Source organism: Astatotilapia calliptera, chromosome 9, assembly GCF_900246225.1.
Source record: "Astatotilapia calliptera chromosome 9, fAstCal1.2, whole genome shotgun sequence".
Classification (NCBI taxonomy): Eukaryota; Metazoa; Chordata; class Actinopteri; order Cichliformes; family Cichlidae; genus Astatotilapia; species Astatotilapia calliptera.
The window spans coordinates 13,445,465-13,464,567 of NC_039310.1; the positions used below are offsets into that span (position 1 = coordinate 13,445,465).

The 19,103-nt window shown below is 43.9% G+C and overlaps 1 protein-coding gene across 3 annotated transcripts in view; it reads left to right on the plus strand.

The window, feature by feature from the left end:
• zfhx4 (zinc finger homeobox 4) overlaps positions 1-19,103 on the plus strand; it is a 93,415-nt gene that overhangs the window by 70,397 nt on the left and 3,915 nt on the right. For all 3 annotated transcript variants that reach the window (XM_026179370.1, XM_026179369.1, XM_026179368.1), the window contains exons 7-11: positions 4,999-5,097; positions 11,609-11,742; positions 12,825-13,025; positions 13,323-13,443; positions 13,603-19,017. In XM_026179370.1, coding sequence (XP_026035155.1) covers positions 4,999-5,097; positions 11,609-11,742; positions 12,825-13,025; positions 13,323-13,443; positions 13,603-19,017 — 5,970 coding nt within the window. The remainder of the gene's footprint in view (positions 1-4,998; positions 5,098-11,608; positions 11,743-12,824; positions 13,026-13,322; positions 13,444-13,602; positions 19,018-19,103) is intronic.

Sequence of the window (19,103 nt, forward strand, 5' to 3'; positions counted from 1 at the left end):
GGGGATCAGTAAGTCTGTAAGGTTATTACTCTGGCAGTATTACCACTGGCCCTTGACTATGTGTGTGTGTGCTTCGGTGTGTATACGTGTGTGTGTGTGTGTGTGCGTGGCTGTGACTGTGTGGGATGGTGTAATGTTTCAAAGCTTTCCCCCTAAAACCTAGAGGCCAAACTAGAGCCACGCGCGCGGCGCAGGAATGTGACATCACAGGGCCCCCTGTTGCTCACATACGCACACATGGTCTCACAGGGGACGTGACCAGAGTTGTAAGAAGAAATCAGCATCAACATCATGCCTAAGTTGAGGAGACACGGGAGTCAAATGTGTTGCACAAAAACATTAAGGCTTCATTATTAGCACAGATAAAATGGACCCAGTATCAGGCCTGCATTATTAGACAGACTTAACACTCTGAAAATGCTCTGCTATACGCAGTCCAAGCTACACAATAACAGATTCTTTGTCTTGTTATTTTAGCAGTTCTTATATATCGTATATTTTCTTTGGCAGCAATTACACTTTCAGTTGATGCTCCAATTTTATGTTATCCATGATTTAAGATAAACAAAATGCAAAACAAGACTTTTTTTTTTACTCCTTTACCCCTTTAATGAGCACCGTCCTAGCCCTAAGGAAGCAAATTAGAGGCAGCTCAACCCAGCTAATGAATTCAGCCATTTTGGAGTCTCCGTGTCCAGTTTCCTGGCGTGGCATTGCTCGACTGTTGTGTGCTGTACAACCGAGTCCTCCACCGGGCACATAATGACCCGGCATGGCGGTTATGGGCCCTTAGGGGGAGACAGGAGGGGGAGTGAGTGGTCTCAGAGCAGGTCATTATACAGCTAGAGGGCACACACATACACACACACATACACATGCACACAAACACACTGCACTCACACTTTCAATATATTCTTCATTGCCTCCATCTCCCATATGTCTAGTCCTCTATTTTTTTCTTTCAGACATCTCTTTCTCCTCCACTCTATCCTCCTGCGTCCGTCTGTTTAAAACTTGCTTTTCTATCTGTTTGCTTTTTGCTCTGCTTTGAAAAAATATGAGCATGTTTTGTTTGGTTTTTTTTTATTTCTACTACGGATGCCAAATTTCAGATACTATTTATTGGATAAACAAAACAGACATTTATGGGTAGGAATCTAACTGGTTACACTGGCTACTAACTGATAAAATCTCAAATCAAATTGATAGGTTGAATCTCTGATCATAAGACACTTAATTATTCTTCCTTTTTAACAGTTAAATATAGGCTTGTGTTGGTTGCAGTGTAATCGAAGCCAGGGTTTGTGGTTAGCTCGAGCTCACCGGCCGGCTTTAATGTTCCGACTGACCCACATCAAAGAGAATCCCACCAGGCTGCCAAAATCACACACCCTCCACAGTCTGGCCCACTTTGTGTGTGTGTGCACGCGCGCGTGTGCATGCACAGAGGCAGTGGAAGGTGACTGCGAAAGTTTTTGCTCTGTGTGTCCTCTGGTAGCGATTAAGTTGATGGTTAAGAGTCCCCCCGCTGCAGAATGCTCTGTCTCTCTTTAACACACACACTTTACACACACATACTTGCACATGACATTTCACATGCAAACATATGCAGTCACTGTCTCACTCGCGTGATCAATGGTACACATCCACGCTAACACGATGTAACATGCACAGTCATTCACGCGCTCACGTACACACCCGTGTGGTGTGTGAATGTCAGGGTCAGTCAGAGGGCAGACGCTGTGCTGATGTATTGAGAGAGCTCGTCTGGGAATGTCCTCAGTGTGGAAACACATTCCCCATATGCACACACGCACGAACACACACATGCATGCGCGCGCACACACACCACAGATATAACTGACTAGAAGGGGAAAGGAGAAAAAAGCACTGATGAGGCCCAGATGATCACCCCCTCCTGTTCTCTTTTTTCTCTTTCTTCACCCACTCTTCACCCTCTTCCTTCCTCTCCTTCAGTCTTTCTGTTCATTGTCTCACGTTTCTCCTGTGTTTTGTCTGGCTACAGGTAGACTGCCCCCTAGAGGTTTGTTAAGACCCTGGTTTGATATTGTTAAGATCACACACTGCAGTTCAGACCACTTTCACTTGACTTATTTCCTCCTCTGCTTGCTGTCATCTGTTAGAAGAATGACTTGATTAATTTGCAGTTTGACCAGCTTAATGGGCGAATACAAAAATGTGCAATAAGTCATTATGAAGATCATATTCAGAAGTAAAAAAAAACACAAAAAATTATTCAGAGTTGTCATGTAATGGTAACGAACTAGCTGTAATTCACACATTTTTATTTATCATCACAGATGGCAAATTTATTTATGGGATAAATGATATGGTCCCGTAGTGCATTATAGGGATAATATCAAATAAAAATAATTGCTATTAAACTTTTATGACCATCTTTTTAAATTAATTGAATAAATGATATGTAACAAATCACTTTTTTCCTTCTACTTTATAAACGTTTTTATTATTTTGACACACTAACTTGACCTTGCAGTATATAAGATCTACTAACGCGTGTTTTTTTTCTCAGTATTTCTGTTTTGACCCTTACCCCTCCACCCCTCCCACCGCATGCTTATGTGAAACATGCTGTTCGATTTGTACCGTTTGCTTTTCCTTGGCTTTGAACAAAAGTCAAGCATAGAGAAAAGATAAACCAGTGATGAAGGACTTTGGTACCCGCCACACACGTGCAGCATTTACACCAGCACACACGCGCACACATGGATACACAGTGTGCGTCCTCTCCCCCCTCCGTATGAAGGTGAGGTGAATTAAAATACAAAGATGGACGCTGCAGCACCAGCAGTGAAAATTGCAATTTCTGCAGCCCGGCCTCTCTTGGCTGACAGGAGATATTTCATCTCCGTTGTCACCGATGTATTAATAAAACATCAGGAGCAGAGTGCAGTCCCAGTCTTTCATACACACACACAAACACACAGACTGTGTGTACACAGCGTGTACAGCAGCCACGTGTGCAAATGCAAAAATATAACAGTGTTCATGAATACAGGCACACACACACAAACACAACTGCAATTTTCCTCCTCAATCACATGCCAGCATCTGCCATGAAAATTTCATGCTGTATATAATGTCCACTTAATGTGTTGCCGCTTAAAGCAATGGCGCCAGCGCTTAGTCTGTGTGTCTGTATGTGCTTTTTTGCATGTGTGTGTGTACTCACACCACATGGTATTTGAAAGGGTTAATCATATCATGTTTCCAAAGGGGTGTGTGTGTGTGGTGGTGGTGGGGTTGCAGACCTCTTTTGCTCATCGTACAATGGCCAAAGTGATTGTATGCAAATGCAAGCTGACCTCAATGCACCCTTTGCCTGATTTCTGTGAATATGTGTGTGAGTGTGCCTGCGTGTGCTGTGTGTGTGTGTGTTATAAAATATGGTTATTAAGGCAGTACAGGATTGATGAGCTCAGCTCTTTTATACACACTCACCCATGCACACAGACACACACCGGTTTCATTCTCTGGCAGAGTGAGGGGTTTGTGTTGAGAGCGAGACCCCCCTTTCCCCCATTTAAAAGACATGAAATTTGTAACGGTTTTTCCTCTGTGTGTGTCTGCGTGAACGTGATACTCTGCGTGTGTGTGATTTGATGCCTGTTTGCAAGTGTTTCTGTTTGATTTTGCATTGGTGTGTGCTAGTCCTGAGATGGAGGAGGGCACTATATTGTGTGTATATTTATATATATGTGTGCGCGTGTGTGTTTATATGTGTGCGTGTGTGTTCGTGCCATGTGTGCATGCGCATGCCTGGTTATCTGGCCTCTCTCAGACTGCTCAAAATTCATTACAAAGTGACATCAGCCCAGCCGGAGACAAATGATGGCTGGATGAAAGGGAGCGCTGGGGCTCGGCTAGGATTAGTGTTAGCTTGTGCTGGCGACACATATATACACATACACACACACACACATGCGTACACACTCGCACACATGCACACACTTTAATCCACTGGCAGAACACTGCAGATACACAGAATTATCAAACAAGGGGCTGAACTCTCAGAGATGGGTAGGCTAATCTGCTAATAGTGCAGAGCTGCACGTGTGTGTTGGTTTGTGTTTTGGCGTGCACACGCAAATACACACACACATACTTTTTAGCAAGGCGTGCAAAAATACACAGACACACTATTTCTGTACGGGGTAGTGGTGAGCATGACCTACACAATCTCATGTTATTTTGCTTTTCATTTTTCCTATTTTTTCCCCCCGGATTTTACAACAGGATGTGTGTTGTAGGCTGTCAGTGTTAATGTGTGCCTCAATTTGGTAGAGCTGTGTATTTTTTCCAGTTGTCGCAATAAAGCAGAATGATAGCGTTTCCACATAATTATGTTTTTACATTACAACAGCATAATTTGTGTTTCCACCATGCTGTAATATTTGTCTAACCTGAAATAACACTTTAAATGAATAGAAGAAAAGTAAAAATGCTTATTTAAAATGAAATATATGGACAAAAAGTCATTATTATGCAATGTCAGTAAATAATATTCTTTCTTTTTTTGAGAAGTGCATGTTGAAGAGAGGCACCCGAAATGACTGAAGCCGTTTCCCCGGAGGCCATATTTTGTTGTCACACAACCTTTCAGCTTTCAGGCCATGGATGTATTATGTTTCACCCACTAGAAGTGGCAGAGCGCGGCTGTTTTCAACAAAGCATGTGTTTAAGTCAATAACATTATTTGCTGGTGAGATATGCTGTTCAGTGGGATACGTTTATTCTAGAAAAAGGTGTTTATGGGAATAAAGCAAACATATAAAAGCTGGAATATTTCTCTAATATCACACTGCAATATATGTTAGAACATCTGCAGCTTTCAGAGTCAAACACCATGAAATTTTCTTTTTCCAGTGCTGCCCTTACAGCCATCGAATGTGTTTTAGAGAGCTCTGCAGATAATGAAGTTGTTGTTTGTGTGTGTGTGTGTGTGTGCATTTTCAGAAGAAACTTCTGAGGACAGTGAGAGACCTCCTCGCTCCTCCTCCAGGCCCGGGCTCAACCTCAGCGACCGAGACTCGGCTGACAGCAGGAAAACTGACCGTAAGTCTGCGCGCGTGCAAACTGTGCGCACAAAACACATACGAACCACAAGCCTCTCGTCTTAAGTTATTGTTCATGTGTCGCTCTCCCTCAGATAAGGTTCTAACGTGTGTGTAACATGTGAATGCTGCTGACTAGCCTCCATGTGACCCGCTTTAATCGTTTCCATCTGACAGAAAGAGAAAAAAGGAGAGACGGGGGAGTGGGGGAAACAAGAAGAGGAAGGAAAAAAGGACAGAAAGAGAGAAGGATAAGTTGAGTGTTGTGGATATTACCAGGCAATGTCCAGGCCCCAGATTATTTTTTAATCAAATCAGTTTGCGTGCTTGTAATTTATAAGCGCCTTGCATTAATCTTTTCTCGTTCTTGTGCCCTCTCCGATGACATATTAATTTTTCATAAGCGCAGGATTAGATGGGGGGCCTGTGTATATGTTTTTCTAATATTGCACTGCATCCCTGCAACCCTTAAATTAGTTTTTTCCCTGCACTCTCCCTTCATTTTTCTTTCTCTCCCATTTTTTTTTTCCTGGCTCAATCCATCCCTTAATTGTTGTCCAATCTGTGAACCTATCGCAGGCATTACCTTGGGTAGAAAAAAAAATAGCACGAGATAGAAAGAGGGGGAAAGGAGAAACAGTTTATTCGTTTGTAAGTATAGTGAAGCAGGGAGGGGCAACAATCTGTAAAAGGCGACTTGGCGTCGCTGTTATTTTGGGCGAGGTATGGAGCACATAATGCCTCTGCTGTGAAGCTGTGGTCAGGATGGCCCCGGCTTTGTTAGATTTGATTTACCCAAATATGAATTCATATGGTTTTCTTATGTATGAGATGGAAATCCATGGCTGGGAATGAATATTACATGGGGCTTCTCTCTCTCTCTTTTTTCCCCGCTCTGTCTTTGCATGGGGTTCTCATTCTTTCTGCCCCTACTAATGTCTCTTCTACTCTTTCACTCTTGCCCCCCGACTCACACACACACACATGCACTTCCAACTACACCCTCTATCCATCTGAAGCTCCCTCCCCACCTTCTCTTCCTAGCATGCCATACCTAGCTCCATAATGTGAGGCTCAATGAGCCAGAAGGAGAGCTGAGTGAGGCTGGGGCCTATTAGTTTAGCTAGTCATCTATCTTTCAGCTCTATCTCTGTGACAGGCCTGTCTGACGGACTAGCGGGGGGAACCACCATCCATGCATTTACTGCTGCATATTACCACCAGCGCCATTTAACACCAGAGCACACATGCAAAAAAGAAAAGGGAAAAAGAAAGAAACCCACGGTGTTCTTAAGCGTGCCTACGTATGCGAGCGTTCTTGAGTGTAGTGAAGCTTATTTAATAAAGCAGAAATGTATTCCATTTTTTTTTTAATTTTTATGAATAATTTGTTCTAGGAGTCGCCTTGGGGGTAAGGTTTTAGTTTGTCTAGGAAGGCAGATATAATATTGCTAGTGGCGCTTTTTTTGGTGTTTTATTATGCATTTGCTTTAAAGGAGACTTGAGAAAGTCAATTGCCAGAAAATGTAAAGTGGGGGTGGTGGTGTTGTGGGGGGGCGGGAGATCCTGGTGTGTTATCAGGCTGTTATTCTGGGGCCTTGTTTTTGTTTTGTCTGTTTGTTTAGATTTTTTTTATAAGTAGGCAGATTTAACATTTCCTTCATCAGGCCTAAATCTTGAGATCTATGTGTGTGTGTGTGTGTGTGTGTGTGTGTGTGTGTGTGTGTGTGTGTGTGTGTGTGTGTGTGTGTGTGTGTGTGTGTGTGTGTCCATATGGTATCTCCAGGGAAGGGATTACAGTGTGACCAAGTGAGCAGTGTATTTGCGCACTTCATCTCCAAGACCAAGAGTCTTTAAACAAAGAGGGGCCGATAGATAGATAGAGAGGGGAGAAGAGGGAAGGAGCGAGAGAGAGAGAGAGGTGAAAGGGTGGGGGAGGGGCAAGGAACCAGCGAAAAGAGCTGTTTCCCTTTCTTCATTTACATTGTCTTGTTTTAATCCCGTGTCACTTCAGATTAATTATAATCCACGTTACATTTTCCATGCAAATGTCCTCAGTGTGGATTACTTCCAGATAGCTTTATGCTGTTTGTGTAGATGGCACATGTCGCCACCATGGCTCAGGGGCCCACTTCTTATAAATAATCAACTAAACAAAGGCCCCGGCATAGAAATGAGCCTGTCAGGCAGCCTAAGGAAATTACAGATCTCTACCTGCTTCAAATTAGCACAGAAATTACTCATTGTTCCTCCAGTCAGATGTTATGTATTATTGCGTGTGCAATTTTGAATCGTGAAGATACGGGCGAAACGAAACGCATTCACGTGCAAACAAGATCTCATGTTAAATAATTCTATATTAGCTTGTTTATATTCTGAATATTTGTGTGTGTGTGTCTGTTTTTTTAATGTGCATGCATCTTGCAAATTTCCCCCAACTTGAGAGGATAGCTGTGCTCCTTTTCTGTCTCTCTCTCTTATATGAGATTAAAATATATTAAAGATATTAGCATGTTTAATTACAAGCCTGCAGCATTTCCTTTGTGCATGCACTATGTGTGTTTTCTGTGTAATGACAGCTTGTTGAATGTCTCCGACAATTTGTCAAATGTGACAAGGCCACGCTCATATTTATCTCTCATTAGAACACAAGCTGGAGATGGAAGAGAAGGGAAGGCTAGTCATTAAAAACACACAAACTACAAGACAGCTGCTGTTTAATAGCCTTTCTTTCTTTGACTCTCTCTCCATCTGACTATGTCTCTGCCTCTCACCATTTCAATCTTTTTCCAGCCTCCTTCTCTGTGTACTTCCCTCCGGCAAGATCTGGGCCCTGCTGAGTGCTTCAGTGGGAGTTTGGGGTTCAGAGTGTGTTGCTGTAATGTTATCAGGTGACCGGGGGTCAGCCTAATGTGTAACCTCAGAGCAGTAGGCCAGTAAATCATGCTGGCCAGCCCTCCCTGGCCCGCTTTGGCCAGCTCTCCTTCCTAGATTTACTGCTCCGTAACCTTAGCCAGTCTGCCAGGGCTCAAGACAGCTAAATTGAATACTAAATCCAAGCCACCCAGCCCACACTCCCACACCACCGCCCCGCTCTCCGCTCTGTGTTTGCTGGGCTTTTTTGTATTTCGATTAAATGAAATGACAGGAGTGGAATCATCAATGGAATTGATGCAGCATGTTAAAAGAAGATAGAGGACGAGGGAAAAACAGGGGAAATGGTTACAACAGGTTTATTTCACTGTCGACTTGATCCCGGTGATGCAGCCGACTTTACGTATAGTCAGTCCTGAAGACACGATGATGATTCAGTGACATACTTGGACAGTTTGTGTGAAAAACTCACTTGGTCAGTCTGCTTTGTACAAAAAATCTTTTTTTAAGCAAAAGGGCAGATTCCAAATGGATCCCCAGATAAAGCAAGAGCTACAATGGCATTGTTGGTTCCCCTGCCTTTCGAGGAACTACATGGGATAAAAATACCCTGAGGCCGTGGACTTCTCTGTCCCTCTCTGTCATTTTTTCTTGTTCTCTCCTCTCCCCGTTGTTCTGCCTTTTACCCCATTGCTCCGTGCCTCTCTCCACTGGAGCGTCCACTTGCGTCTATAGAAGTGTATGTGTGCGTATGTGGCTACCTAAACATCCCTGACAGTTGCAAATAAAGATGGGTGGTGTGTGTACCGCTCTCTCCCCCTGCAATGCAAAAGGGGTTGAGTGTCATAAATCACCTTTTGATTTATCTAATCAACTCAGGTCCTGCTCCATGCAGACATTTGTCATTGGTGGAAGGGGGTTAGGGGGTTGAAGGGGCAATTTCAGGTTTATTCTACCCCTCCATTTCAATAGGCTGCAGCTGCTGGAACCCACATGTGGAAGAGGGGATGGAGGAGAGCCGGAGAAGGGAGGGGAAAGTACAAGGGGGAGGAAAAGGAAAAAGGACAGTCATTAAGTATGGGGTGCAGACTCAGAGACAAAAGAAAATGAGAGAAGAGTCTTCTGATTCTCCCTTGTTCTCAGTCATGTGCTCTCCTGTTATTTCTCTTGATTTACTTAAGTTATCCAAGCACTATTCATTGCAAGAATATGTGGCTTGTTAAGAACAAGGTTTTAGGGATATTTAGATTTTCCTCTCGTGGTTTTATGGATAGTTTTTGGATTGCGGTTGCCATTGTATTTATTTGTCCTACTGGTAATTATATTCTTGGAAGACACTCTACAATTTTGAATGCAATTCTATGCCTCAAAATAGGTTTATTATTCACTGGCAGAGCTTGCTATTGAAAGCTCCTAAGTGACCATAGAAAGAACTCCTCTCTCATTCAGGGTTAACCAACTGTTTTTTCTACATATGAGTTTGAGCATAAGCATAAGTGTTGATTAAAGCAGCGGGTCAAAGACATTCAAAACAGAAGGACAGATCTTCATGTTGCACACACACAGACGAGCATTTACATTCAACATGACAGTAATCAATGGTGATGTGTGCCCCCCCCCCCCCCCCCCCCCCCACACACACACACACACACACACATGCACACACACACACCACCCCCACACCCTCCACATTGTAAATGTGTTTGCAGGCTCTCGTCCAACAATCGCCTCATCTCCTTTCTCAGGGATGTAATTTAGTTGCAAATTGACTGGAAGACGGAGGCAAAAATTGAAAGTTGAAATTAGAAATGGTTATAGTAAATATAGGAGGCGGGGCACGGACTCGGGAAAGGTCAGGTGATATGACGGGCGCTTCCAGCCTGCACCGATCTGACCAATGGAGTGTCAGAGGCCTGATATGAAGCACAAAATACACACGCATATTTGCACATAGACACGCGCGCGCGCGGACACACACAGGCTAGCCCTGCAGGGGCCATCACAAGCAGTGGAAGACGAGATTACCTCGCTCTTCTGAGCTGCAGAGCAATTCTCGGATGTTCTTGGAAATTCACATTGTGCCCTTGTGTGCGTGTGTGTTTTTTTTTCTTCACTCTCCCCTTTCTCTCTTTCTTCCTTTCTTCCCTCCCTCCTTCTCTCTTGTCACTTTCCTTGACAGGCCAATATTTCAGGCTCCAGATATAGGGGATTACAAATAAAATAAGTGGAACGCCTACTTAATGCAACAGAATTAAAATGCATGAACGGGCCGGAGGAATTGATATGCGCCCAATACAAACACGAGCCACAGAATAATATGAAATACAAAATGTTTTTTTTAGCCCCCTCTCCATGTATCAGTGCTTTGATTTCCCTTTTTTTCCATTTGTGCATCTAGCGTGAAGCGTTGATTCGCAAGAGTGAGGCTCACATATTGCCTTGAGTGACCAGACGAGGGAGGGGAAGCGGGAGGAGGGGAGGGGTGGGGGTGGGGGGGGGTAGCTTAGGGAAGAGAGCGAGGAAAAGGGAGGGAAGGAGGGAGGGAGCGTTGCTGTTGCTGTGTCTTTGTGTTGTGCAGAGTGGGTAAATTGCAGTGGCAGAGTATAGCAGGGCCTGCACGGCCTGTATCTTAGGATGAGGCTAATGAAAGATTTATCAGTGGCTGCAGCATTTACTAAATACAACCAGAGGCTGATCTCTCCACACTGAGCCCTGCTGTTAACATCACACACGCTTACACGCACACATACAAACAGACACACACAAGTAGCGCTGGTACTGTACCACCAGCCGTGACAAAGCCCTGAAAATTTAGCATCTTATACAGACACAGGAGTTGTCGAGGCAGCTGGGGAAATGTATATGAACTAATGAAGTGTATAATATTACCATAACATTTAATGTATGTCGTGCTGTGATAATGAGCCTGCCCGAGTTTTTCCTATTTTACATGTCCTCGGGGCAGTGGCACGTCAGCATATGTGAATGTGAATAATACTCTTCATGCTTGTATCCATGCTAATGTTGTCCTGGTGTCAGACTCTTTTTTTTTAAAGCCATCACCTACAATACATGTGTTGATGTTATTCAGTTATTTGTAAAGCAGTAATTATTTAATGATTGTTTTATGATCCCATACAGCCACAAAATGTCACAATTAGATTTTATTGGCCCATTCAAATCGTGCATATTCTGAATGGGAGAGGTGAAAGTGGGGCAGCTCATTGTTACAAAAGATAGCAAACATGACAAACCACACATTTATGTTATGTTCACAAATGATCCAATTCCAATGCGAGGGATGTGAGAATTTTATCAATTTTTATCATGTATATTTCACATGTTACAGATTAATACATCCATTTCTCATGTAATATGCAGGATATATTAGATGCTCTACTTAATATTCTTCTCCTGTATTCCAAAAACCTTGGAAAAAAACAAGTTTGCCATTAATATTGTTGTATTTCTGTTTAAAAAAATATGTGTATCATAAATATTTGGAATATTAAAATATACAAATGCAGACATTTAAACTGGGAATATAAATACTGAATATTTAGTTGATGAAATCCATTCACTTTTAACCTTTTGCGTTCTCTGTCCCCTATTCTCTTTGTCTCGCCACCACCTGCTAGGAGTGAATGCCGTGTCTAAAGAGGTTACCGGACCGAATGCTATGGTTAAACATTCTCTCCTGCCAGATCGCCAAATGGAAAGCCCACCTAAAAGGCCAAAGTCTGCTGAAGGGAAGACCTCAGCTAATGACCAGGTTTGTGAAGTTTTAAAAGGAAACTCCCAGTTGCGTTAGAAAATGTCACCTGTGTTGTTCTTATCTGTTCCTCATTTAGTGTTTGCGGATCTGTATACTGTGTTCACCTTGCTAAAGAAAATCCATCTAGGTTATGGTGCTTATCTATGTACCTATTCAAAATGGCTATTTAAATTCCATATACTAGTTGGACTTTGTCATTGGATCTACAGAAAGCTAATAGCCACTGAGGCAGGTTTGTCTTCATAAGCACTAATGAAATCTAACCTTCACTGTCACTGTGGGATGAGCTAATGGAAGATACTTAACTATAAGAAGCAGAAATGTTAAGCCAAGCATTTAGCAATTCCTGGCGCCATTCAAAGGGTTAAATGTATCCTACTATTCCCCCTCTGACATAGCTTTTCAGCATCAAGCACAATAGGCCGGCCTTTGTGTCCTTAAGTGGAATACCTGCACTAGCCTTAGGACTCCTTGCCTGCTTCTTTTCCCCTTTTTGCATCTCTTTAAATTATATGTGTTTTTAAATTAGATTATGAAGTATTAGCTCGTCTGGTTCTGGTAGGAAGGAAGACTTAGTCATTTCAGAAATGGATTCTATTAAGACAGGTGGTAGGGAGGCAGCTATGCTCAGAGTACTCGCTGTAATGAGGGCAAGGCATAGCTTAGGAGAGTACACACCTTTGTCATCTGCAATCTCCTGATTAGAAATTCTGGCCAATCTTGTTTTCTACTAATAAAATGGCACGACTTAAAAGATTTAAACAAATTACATGAAAGATGGTTGATTTATGTTTTCTAGGTCAAGTTGGGCATGGTAACTGGGGGCCGGGTGGCAGATAGTGAGGATTACCAAAAATTCTCGTTTTGACAGATTTAGTGGAATTTTAAAAAGTAAGGTGTGACCAGTGAGGCGGATGGCTGGCTAATTTAATGGCCGTGCAGTGCAAGAATGATACCCACTAAAGTACATTGAGCGTAATAAGTAACTTCTGCTCTTGAATTAAAGGAAAATATTTTCCTTTTCTTTAAAATCATTTCATTATTTCCCCACCTAGTTATTGTGCTGTCTTGTTTTTTAGGTTCAGCAGTGTCCGTACTGCAACTACAGCAGTAAAGATGCCAACCGTATGCAGCTACATGTTATGTCCCAGCATTCCATGCAGCCAGTGATCCGCTGCCCACTGTGCCAGGATGTCCTTAGCAACAAAATCCACCTGCAGCTACATCTCACTCACCTTCACAGCGTGGCACCCGATTGTGTGGAAAAGCTCATTCTGACTGTATGTAGAAGTAATGACTAGAAATACAATTTGTTTGAATGTGTCTGTTAGACTGTGTGTGTGTGAGAGCAAACTGCACATTCAAAGCAAAAAGAAATTGTGATGTTACTTGTTGTTGTTGCTAAATGTTCTCTCTTGAGATGCTCCCAAAATCTTGAATGTTGTTACTGTCCACCGAGAGAAGCAAATTCTTTCCCTAAAATAAGCTTTGATTTCAATACAAGAAACAATTTGGCACGCTTCCTCTGCACTTTCTATATCAGTTTTTGGTATAATAACAATCTTTGGTCTTTGCAGGTTGTTGGACCTGAAACAGCAACACCAAATAATATAATGCACCCCCAGACTGAACAAGAGAGAAGTATGTCGTTAATGGATTCCTCTACCTCTCTCACAGATGGGTCAGGAAAGTCTCATGGTGAGCAGAATATGTAGCATACACTGTTTTCTTTCTGTCATTAATTTGTTGCCCAGATGATGGTAAAGGTCCACTGAAGAACTTTAGTGTGTAATTTTCTATATATTTGTCAAAAAATACTGACTGACGAGAACCTTACATTGTATTTTCTATGCGTAGGAAACATTTCAAAGGATGAGCTGGCCAATCAAGACAAGAACGATTTAGACCTGCAGCGTGAGGAACTCAAGCCCCCAAAGGAGGCCTCAGAGGCCCCAGATTGGAAGAGAGCCAGTGGATTAAGACATGATAGCAAATCCCCTGATAATCTGCAGGAGCATCTCAGTGAGCTCCAAAGACTTCAGCAACAGCAACAACAGCTCTCTGTATCAGATCGTCATGTCTACAAATATCGTTGCAACCACTGCAGTTTGGCCTTCAAAACAATGCAGAAGCTTCAGATACATTCTCAGTACCATGCCATCAGAGCAGCCACTATGTGCAGCCTTTGCCAGCGCAGCTTCAGGACATTCCTGGCCCTCAGGAAGCATTTAGAAAATGGGCACCCTGAACTTAGTGAGGCTGAGGTGCAGCAACTCATAGGCAATCTGCCACTGAATGGAGATATCACAGAGAGTGAGGCCAGGGCCTTGGAGGAAGCTCAGGCCTTTGAACATGACTTGGACAAAGATGATGAAATGGACCAGGAAGAAAGGCCCAGTCCCACAGGAAGTGACAGTAGCTCCCTGCTAGATGACATGGGAGCAGAACCAAAACGGACCCTACCATTTAGAAAGGGGCCCAATTTTACAATGGAAAAATTTCTGGACCCTTCTCGACCTTACAAGTGCACAGTATGTAAGGAGTCCTTCACCCAGAAGAACATCCTACTAGTACACTATAACTCAGTTTCCCACCTACATAAATTGAAAAAAGTCCTTCAAGAGGCATCAAGCCCAGTTCCACAAGAGCCAAGCAACAGCATTGACAACAAACCATTTAAATGCAATATTTGCAATGTTGCATATAGCCAAAGTTCAACACTTGAAATTCACATGAGGTCAGTTCTACATCAGACCAAAGCAAGAACAGCCAAAAATGACATGAGCAGCAGCAGCAGCAGCAGTATATCTGGAACTAGCGGTCCAGTATCTTCAAAAAGTCCAGGCCCAAGCACACAAGGGAATGCAAGCAATTTAGATGCTGCAAGAAGTGGTACACCTTCTTCTAACAAAGAAAACACTGTTGAACCCAAAGAACCTAACAGCAGTAACAACTCAAAACAAGCAGCAACTACTGACCATGTTTCAGCACAGGCAAGCAGCCAACAATCAGCACAGTCCTCAGCCCAACTGCAGCTGCAGCTTCAACATGAACTCCAGCAACAGGCTGCTTTCTTCCAGCCTCAGTTCCTCAATCCAGCTTTTCTCCCCCATTTTCCAATGACCCCAGAAGCATTACTGCAGTTTCAACAGCCGCAGTTCCTCTTCCCATTTTACATACCTGGGGCAGAATTCAACCTTAGCCCAGAACTTGCGCTGCACTCAGCTGCAGCTTTTGGAATGCCTGGTCTTACTGGATCATTTCTAGAAGACCTGAAGCAGCAGATGCAACAACAGCACCAGTTACAGCAGGCTCAAGTCCAGCAACAGGTTCAACAGCAACAGCAGCAGCAGGCTTCTCAATCACAGTCACAAATTCTGCAGCAGAAAAACCAGCAACTGCAGAACCAGAAAGCAAAAATGGAAGCTAGCACAGTCTCAGTTTCAGAAATACAAATGTCTAGAGATGCAGAGGACCACCTGGAAAAACAGGAAAACAGGGCGAAGATGGAAAATGGAGGTGATGCATTGAATGATGTAGGAAAGGACAACAAAGAACCCAAAAAGTCAAAGTTTTCAGAGCCTCTGATTCCCCCTCCACGTATTGTGTCAGGAGCAAGAGGTAATGCAGCAAAAGCGCTATTGGAGAATTTTGGATTCGAGTTGGTGATCCAGTACAATGAAAACAGACAAAAAAACCAAAGGAAAAGCAAAGATGGAGTTGAACAAGTAGAAATGAATACTGATAAGCTTGAGTGTGGGATGTGTGGAAAGCTCTTCTCTAACATGCTTATTCTCAAGAGCCACCAAGAACATGTGCATAGTCACTTTTTCCCATATGTGGAACTTGAAAAGTTTGCCCAGCAGTACAGAGAGGCTTATGACAAACTTTATCCAATAAACCCTTCTTCACCAGAGACACCACCGCCGCCACCACCTCCTCCTCCTCCTCCTCCGCCACCTCCTCCTGCTCCAACCCCAGTGACAGCTCCTCAGCCTGCTGCCATGTCTGTGGCCAAGCCTCAAACTCCAGTACCTTCACCGGTTCCTGTTTCCCATCAGAGTTCACACCAACCCTCTCACCAGACACAAACGCCCCAGCCACCGCCCCCACCTCCACCACCTACTGCCCCCCCTGCACCACCCCAAGTGCAGCTACCTGTTCCCTTGGATCTGCCCCTTTTCCCGCCTCTAATGATGCAGTCTGTCCAGCACCCAGGGCTACCCCCTCAGCTGGCCCTCCAGCTGCCCACTATGGATTCGCTGTCCACGGACCTTACACAACTCTGCCAACAACAGCTGGGTCTTGATCCAAACTTCCTCCGCCACTCTCAATTTAAGAGACCGCGCACCCGCATCACCGATGACCAACTCAAGATTCTTCGCGCAAACTTTGATATTAACAATTCTCCTAATGAAGAGCAAATTCAGGAGATGTCAGAGAAGTCTGGCCTGCCCCAAAAAGTTATAAAGCACTGGTTCCGTAACACCCTTTTCAAAGAAAGGCAGCGGAGTAAAGACTCTCCCTACAACTTCAGTATTCCTCCCATTACAACACTGGAAGACATTCGATTGGAGCCCCAACTAAGTGCACAGGAATACCACAGAGCAGACTCAATGATGAACAAGAGGTCCTCCAGAACCAGATTCACTGATTACCAGTTAAGGGTACTTCAAGATTTCTTTGACACTAATGCCTATCCAAAAGATGATGAGATTGAGCAGCTCTCCACTGTGCTCAACCTGCCATCACGAGTCATTGTGGTGTGGTTCCAGAATGCTCGCCAGAAAGCTCGAAAGAGCTATGAGAACCAGGCAGACTCTAAAGACAGTGAGAAAAAAGAGCTGACTAATGAACGATACATCAGAACCAGCAACATGCAGTACCAATGTAAGAAGTGCAACATTGTGTTCCCACGCATCTTTGATCTTATCACTCACCAGAAAAAGCAGTGTTATAAGGATGAAGATGAGGAAATTAATGACGACAACCAATGCGAGGAGTATTCAGATTCTCCTGAGCAAGGTCCATTTAAGATCACCCAGGGACCTTTAGACATACCTAAGCATTCCCAAACAGGAACTCCCAGCAGTTCTGGCTCAAGCTCCCCTGTGATGTCCTCTCCTCGTACTACCATGGGCAAAATTTCCCCCAAGCCAGATTTGACCCCTGAAACTGAAGTTAAACAGAACGAGACTGCCCCTTCACCAGTGGTAAAGTCACTACCAGAACCAAGACCATCTAAGGCTTGCACACCGCAGCCACCTCCACAAAAAGCCCCCCAGGCACAAATGTCAAGACCCCATTCCCAGCCTCAGGCAGCTGCAGTTCCCTCAAGTCCACTTTCCCTGGCACTGTCTTCACTTACAAATAGCCTTTCCCATCAGATGCTTCAGTACCAGTGTGATCAGTGTAAGATAGCATTCCCCACTCTAGAGTTGTGGCAGGAGCACCAACACATGCATTTCTTGGCTGCTCAGAACCAATTTCTTCACTCACAATTCCTTGAAAGACCCATTGATATGCCCTATATGATATTTGACCCCAACAACCCCCTCATGGCTAGCCAGCTGTTATCTGGAGGTCTCTCCCAAATCCCATCTCAGAGTAGCTCTGGCTTAGCTTCTGCTGCAGGCTCTGGGGCGATGAAGAGGAAACTTGATGACAAAGAAGAAAGTGCCAATGACAAAGATGGCGGTAACAGTAGTGAAGAGCAACACAGAGATAAGCGTTTAAGAACCACCATCACACCAGAACAATTGGAGATTCTTTATGACAAATACCTACTTGACTCTAACCCAACAAGGAAGATGTTGGACCATATTGCACGGGAAGTTGGCTTGAAAAAGAGAGTTGTGCAAGTTTGGTTCCAAAACACCCGTGCTCGAGAGAGAAAGGGGCAGTTTAGGGCTATAGGGCCCTCCCAGTCTCACAAGAAATGCCCCTTTTGCAGAGCATTGTTTAAAGCAAAATCTGCTCTAGATAGCCACATACGATCTAGACACTGGCATGACGCTAAGCAGGCAGGTTTTAGCTTGCCACCAAGCCCAATGATGAATCAAGACAATGAAAGAGGTGAAAGCCCCAATAAGTATAACTTCTTTGACTACCCACAGCTGCCTACCAAGACTGAGCCAAATGAGTATGAGCTACCCACTGCATCCTCAACCCCAGTCAAACCATCTGAGGCGCAAGTAAAAAACTTCTTAAGCCCTTCATCCTTAAAAGCTGAAAACTGTGATGAAACTGAAGGGCCTAATATTAATTCAGCAGAAGTTTCATCTTATGATCTCAGTAAGATGGACTTTGATGAGACATCATCAATTAACACAGCCATTAGCGATGCTACAACCGGAGATGAGTATAATAACAATGAGGTTGAAAGCCTTACTGCCAATGGAGGAGACAAGCTAAGTGACAACAAAAGTGGCCTGATGCCAAATTTTGATAGTGGCAATGAAAGGTTCCAATTCAGCATGGTGAGCCCTGCCCTCAGCTTCTCTGGAAAAGACTGTGACTCTTATTTTAGCTCCAGAGATGATGAATTTGATGAAAACAATGACAGGAGTGAATCGTCAAGCCTAGCTGATCCTAGTTCCCCTAGTCCTTTTGGGGCAGGTAACCCCTTCAGCAAATCTGGGAAAGGCAGCAATGCTGGGGATAGGCCAGGGCACAAACGATTCAGGACCCAGATGAGTAACCTGCAACTTAAAGTACTCAAAGCCTGCTTTAGTGACTATCGCACTCCTACAATGCAAGAGTGTGAAATGCTAGGCAATGAGATTGGACTCCCTAAACGTGTTGTTCAGGTGTGGTTCCAGAATGCGCGTGCTAAAGAAAAGAAATTCAAGATTAATATTGGAAAGCCATTCATGATAAGTCAAGGCTCACCAGAGGGACCCAGGCCTGAGTGTACTTTGTGTGGTGTAAAGTACACTGCACGGATGTCTGTCAGAGACCACATCTTTTCAAAACAGCACATCACCAAAGTGCAAGAAACAATGGGAAACCAGGTGGATAGAGAAAAGGACTACCTAGCACCAACCACTGTCCGTCAGCTCATGGCCCAGCAAGAGCTGGACCGCATGAAGAAAGCCGGTGAGGGACTTGGCCTCCCTGGCCAGCAGCAACAGACTTCAGTGGACAATAATAATGCACTTCATGGCCTCAGCCTACCCTCAGGCTACCCAGGGTTATCTGGCCTCCCACCAGTCCTACTTCCTGGAGTCAATGGGCCATCATCACTTCCTGTTTTCCCACCCAACACACCTGGTGAGTTAGTATGACACATGGTAAAAAAAAAAAAAAGAAAAAAAACTCACTAGAAGCTTTATGAACTGAGCTTTATCATGCACTAT